General features: G+C 48.2%; 1 protein-coding gene across 1 annotated transcript in view; it reads left to right on the plus strand.

Moving 5' to 3' along the window:
* CHST3 (carbohydrate sulfotransferase 3) overlaps positions 1-2,029 on the plus strand; it is a 63,127-nt gene extending 61,098 nt beyond the window's left edge. Inside the window, exon 4 of the mRNA XM_038744290.1 lies at positions 1,454-2,029. Coding sequence (XP_038600218.1) covers positions 1,454-1,567 — 114 coding nt within the window. The 3' untranslated portion in view covers positions 1,568-2,029. The remainder of the gene's footprint in view (positions 1-1,453) is intronic.
* Positions 2,030-6,000: the final 3,971 nt, after the last annotated feature.

Genomic DNA, 6,000 nt, shown 5'->3' on the forward strand with positions numbered 1-6,000 from the left:
TCAGTGGCCAACCGGCCGAGCCCAGGCTGGTATCATATGGGCCTTTCCCCAAAGCCTCTAGCCTGTGCCAAAACCAGAGAGCATCTTCCACCTCTGGAGCCACCTCAGATTTGGCTCTGTGAGGAGCTGGAGGCAGCTGAGCCCCAGAGAGACAGATGGAGGCTTCCTCAGCACAGGAAGAAGCCCAAAGGATCATCCTAAAAGGACCCCCGCCCCCCTTCCACCACACACACACTCCTTCACCCCCAAGACCTAGTCCCAATCCTTCTTCATCCTCCTCTCTCCCTCCCCTGCCCCAGGCCCCGTGCTGCAGGCCGGCTGCAAAAACTAGTTTCTATGGCAACCTCTCTACTCCCCTCCCTCCGGATGCCTTCTTCCAGCACCTCAAACCAAACTTCTTTATGGCTGGAGAATAATTTATGGGGGGTTTTTTCTCTCCTTGTTCTGCTTTTATCTCAGCAGGAGCCCTGGCTCAAAGGGGGAAGGGGGAGGACTTTAAGGGCAGTGGATGTGGCCAGAGGCGACCAGCTTGTTTAGAAAAGGGAAGGGGGAGTTAACCCAAACCTAGCTGCCTTCACATTCTCAAGAATAGGCTTTTTTTATCATTTATCTGGTTCATGGGGCTGTTGCTGACTTGTACTTCCCAAGCGCTTAGTACAGTGCTCTGCACACAGTAAGCACTCAACAAATATGATTGAATGAATGAATGAATGAACCAGAGACAGGGCAGACGGAGGGTGGAGTATACGCTCCCCTGCCTCAGTTTGGGTTTGATAGAACTAGTTTCATTCCGGCCCCAGAAGTACACCATCCATTCCCTTTTTGCCTCTCCAATTTCCTAGAAATCTACCCTGGTTTCAAGCTCAGCAAAAAGTCCAAAAAATTCCTCCTAGCCAGTCTTAGGCCCAGAAATTACCACCCAGATATTCATTCATTTATTCAATCGTATTTATTGAGCGCTTACTGTGTGCAGAGCACTGTAGTAAGCGCTTGGGAGAGTACAATGTAACAATAAACAGACACATTCCCTGCCCACAAGTTACTCACATGTGTGGGGAAGCAGCAACCCATCAATGCAGCCGAGAGTAGTTTGTGCAGCATGCGCAATAGAGGCCTAAAACCAGGTGTAACTGTACTGTTGGAAACCGATGTCCCCCACCCAACCTCCCTTCCTACCTGCCATCCTCCCACCCCACTCCCTCTCACCCCTCTCCTCCCTCCTCACCCACCCACCTGCACAACATGATCTCTAGGCTAGGCCCAGGGCAGATAAGTACCTCATTAGAAACAGTAGTGTCACCTTGAAAGGGAGAGACGGAGAGTAGCAGGGGAAGCTTATTTTTGAAAGTAGCTGGGCCCGCATGGTGCTTGTGAGTTGGGTTATCCGATGCACTATATAAGACTGTATTTTTGTAAGAAACTGAAGTTCTGTACTATATTGTTTCCATTGTAGATTGAAGTTCATTCATTTAAGGATGTCCTGAAGCCCCAGATATGGGGGCATGAAGAGTTGGGCCAAGTTTGCCTAAAATATGAAAACTTTTGGTCCAAGGATGTAAGTCATTGAGACGGGAAGCTTGCCTGTGTTTGCTCCCCGTGCCCAAGATTCGGGGGTTGTCTCGGAGTCGTGTCTGGCAGGTCCAGGAATGCTCGAACTCAAAAGGGAAATGGTGCCTCTCGAGAAATTCTTCCCCAGGAGATGCCCGGGCTATAGCAGCTCCAGCCAACACCATTCTGACCATGGCACGAAGGGGTGCCAGGCTGGCCCCTGGCCCCCTTTTCCCTCTTCTGCTGTTGCCTACTTTCTCCACGGACACATTCTGTGTGTCACCTGCTTCTGTCCCAAGGGCTGCAGCCCCTTCCTTGGGCCTTTTGGAGAAGTAATGTTACCTCTTAAAAAAAATTGTAAACTGTAAGGGGAATTAACTTATTTATTTTATGAAGAGAAAATTTTTTATTTGCAGGGATTCAAAGCTGTACCAAAAACAAAGAAGTGAAAAAAGAGGTAAAAATAAAAGCAAAGGCAAGAATTTAGTTAAAAAAAAATGAATTGTGGTATCATTTTAAGACATTCTATTTTGTTTCCATCTGTTTTATCTGGAAATCGTCATCAAACAACAAACCTTCAATAATCAAATGTGAAATCATGTCATCACAGGAACCTTTTATTTCACCAACACAGCACCCCAAAACTTACCCAAAAGTAGTATTGAATTCTGTCTTAGGTGCCTTAAAACACCCATTAAGCATCTTCTATATGCAGATCATTGTATAAAAAGTGTGTAGGGGAAGGAGTAAAAAGCTTAGTTTTTGACTGATTTTTTGAAATCAGTAATGGACACTATTGAGTTAGAGTTTTTTTGTTTTTCTTTTTGACAGTTTGTCATCTGGCATGTTTAACTATTTGTGGGGGCCAGGATTAATACATTAGCAGCTGTATTAACCTCTCCCAAGAACAGGAAGGTGGGCATTTTCTTCAATCAGTACAGTGTCAGCTCAAGACCAGTTGTGGGTCCCTAAATTTAGGCATGGCAGCTTCAAGGACTGACAAAGAAAGAGACCTCTCATCCACTGTCGAGGCCATCAGTCACTGGGAAGCAAGATAGAGGTGTGTGTTGATGTCATGGACACCCTCAGTGGGCTAAAGACAGCTGAGAGCACAAGTGGCCCTCTGAGAGAAGCAGTCAATCAACCAATAGTATTTATTGAGTGCTTACCGTGTGCAAAGCACTGTGCTAAACGCTTAGGGGAGTGCAATATGACAGAGTCGGTAGACACATTCCCTGTGAGGGAAGCTCACAGTCTAGAGTTGCAATTGCAGAGTTTTGAGTTCTTCCACCTAATAGTTTCCCCACAACTCCCGCTGCTTTGGCCCGAGCAGAAGGGATGGGAATGTATGCGGAGGGGGCGTTGGGGATGTGAGAGAGCAGAGAGCCTGCCCTGATTTCAACTCCCTGTCCTTGTTCCTGAGGGAGGCCGGTCCTGAATTCCTCAGCAGCTCTACACATCTCACCTGGGATGGCCGCCCCCTCAGTTGGTTGCCTGGGGACAGATGGAGCGATTCAGTTCTCGCCTCAGCTGGTCCCTCAGCTTTCCCCAGCACAAGAGACTCATTCAACAATTAGTGTATTTATTTAGCTTCCTGCCAGTTGATGAACACATCCTCAGTCAGGCCTTATAAATAGTACAGAACATTCCAGCCCCTGGGTGTGAGAGGGTAGCTTCTAACACCTCCTCGAGCTACCTCCCTTTTTCCTCCCCCACCAGTCTCTTCTCTGCCTCCTTCCTGTTCCTCCTTCTTCCCCTAACATTTCTGATCTCCCACTAGCCCAATTGATAAGCAGAACGTGAGGCCCATCAGGGATAATTTCTAAAGTCTCACTCACCCTCAGTGACCAGAGAGCCAACAAAGGATGTCCCTCCCTTGAGGATGGATGGCTCTCCCTAGATAACACGGTCTCCCCTGCTGCTCTCTCCAGAGAGGGCCTCATCTTCTCCCACTTGCCAAGTCTCACTGGGAAAGGATGAGGTGTTGGCTTCCTTCTCACACCCCAATTATGCTTTTACACCATTCCACCTCCCCCATCCCTTTCTCTCTCTTCCTTTGAAGCCCATATTATCTGTCTCTACCACCCACTCCAGATTCTAGTTGCTGTCATCTACCCCCACCCCCACCCAGGTGCCACCTCCAGCTCCTTTAACCATATTGATTCCTTTCTCACATTCTTTCTCTCTTTCTCCTTGCCTACATTCATCCTTGGGGACTTCAATATCCCCACAGATGTTCCTGATGACCCTTCTGCCTCCTGCTTTTCATCACTCCTCAACTCCACCGACCTCCTGCTCCACCCCACCTCACCCACTCACCAACTTGGACACACGCTAGCTCTCATCATCTCTAGCCACTGCACAATCTCTACCCTCACCAACTCTGAAATTCCTCTATCTGACCACAACCTCCTCACCTGCCTTCTCTCCAACACACCTCCTCCCTATAAATCTGTCCTGTTCCCCCACAGAGGCTGCCAATCTTTTGGCCCAATCCAAGTTTCTCAAATCATCATGCCCCATTTAGCCTCTGTCCCCAAACTACCTTCCCTTGATGACCAAACTGACTCACCACCCTCTCTACTGAACACAACTCACTCGCTCCCCTATCCGTTCACTCTCGTGCCACTAACCCACAGCCCTGGATCGCCTCTAAAGCCGACCTCCTTTGCTCCTGTGCACAAGCTGCAGAGTGTTGCTGTCTGATTTTGTCCTCTTCAAGTTTATCTTTGCATGCTTTAACTCTGCCATCCTCTCTGCCTGGCAAAACTATTTCTCCACCCTTATTGACACTCATGCCCATCACCCTCACTAGTTATTTCAGACATTTAACTCCCTCCTCAGGCTCCCTGCCTTCCCCACGTCTTGCCCCCAATGACCTGGCCTCTTACTTCATCAAAAAAATTGACATTATCAGGTGTGATCTCCCAAAAATCTCCCATTTCCCTATCCAGTCCCTCCCCTCTCCTGCCTCTTCATCAATTCTCCCAACTTTCCCAGCACTATTTCCAGAGGAAATCTCCTGCCTTCTTTCAAAATTCACCCCTTCCACTTGTGCATTTGACCCCATCCCTTCGCACCTCATCAAAACACTTGCCCCCTCCCTCCTTCCCTCCCTAACTGCCATCTTCAACCGTTCATTCTCCAATGGCTTCTTACCCAATGCTTTTAAACATGTCCATGTCTCCCCTATCCTAAGAAAACCCTCTGTTGACCCCACGGCTCCCTCCAGTTATTGCCCCATCCGCCTCCTACAATTCCTCTCCAAAATCCTTGAGCAAGCTATCTGCACCCGCTGCCTCAAATTCCTCTCCTCCAGTTCTCTCCTTGACCCCTCCAATCTGGCTTCTGTCCTCTTCACTCCACAGAAACCACACTCTTAAAGGTCACCAATGATCTCATCACCAAATCCAACAGCCCCTACTCCATCCTAATCCTCCTCGACCTCTCAGCTACCTTTGACATTGCCGACCACTCCCTTCTCCTGGAAACTATACAACCTCGGTTTTACAGACATTGTCCTTTCTTGGTTCTCCTCCTATCTCACTGACAGCTCATCCTCAGTCTCTTTTATGGGCTCTCCCTCTGCCTCCCATCCCCTAATAGTGGGGGTCCCTCAAGGTTCAGTTCTGGGTCCCCTTCTTTTCTCCATCTCCACCCACTCCCTTGGAAAATTCATTCACTCACATGGTTTCAACTTTCATCTCTGTGCTGATGACACCCAAATCTGCATCTCCAGCCCTGATCTCTCCCCCTTTCTGAATTCTTGCATTTCTTCCTGCCTTCAGAGAAGCATCACAGCCTAATGGCAGGAGCACAGGCTTGGGAGTCAGAGGACCTGGGTTCTAATCCCAGCTCCACTACTTGTCTGCTGGGTGACCTTGGGCAAATCACTTCACTTCTCTGAGGTAACTCAGAGGAAGCAGCATGGCTTAGTGGAAAGACCATGGGCTTTGGAGTCAGAGGCCATGGGTTCAAATCCCGGCTCCGCCACTTGTCAGCTGTGTGACTTTGGGCAAGTCACAACTTCTCTGGGCCTCAGTTCCCTCATCTGTAAAATGTGGATGAAGGCTGTGAGCCCCACGTGGGAAAACCTGATTACCTTGTATCTACCCCAGTGCTTAGAACAGTGCTTGGCACATAGTAAGCACTTAACAAAATCAACATTAACTGAGGTAGTTCAGTTACCTCATCTGTCGAATGGGGATTAAGACTGTGAGCCCCATGTGGGACAACCTGATTACCTCATATCTAACCCAGTACTTAGAACAGTGCTTGGAAAATAGTGCTTAACAAATATAATAATAACAATAATAATAATAATTCAAGACATTCTCTACTTGGATGTCCTCCTGTCACCGCAAACTTAATATAGCTAAAACTGACCTTCTTATCTTTCCTCCCAAACCCTGTATTCCCTGGCACCACCATCCTTCCTGTCTCATAAGCAGC

Source organism: Tachyglossus aculeatus, chromosome 3 (assembly GCF_015852505.1).
Source record: "Tachyglossus aculeatus isolate mTacAcu1 chromosome 3, mTacAcu1.pri, whole genome shotgun sequence".
In the NCBI taxonomy this organism is placed as follows: Eukaryota; Metazoa; Chordata; class Mammalia; order Monotremata; family Tachyglossidae; genus Tachyglossus; species Tachyglossus aculeatus.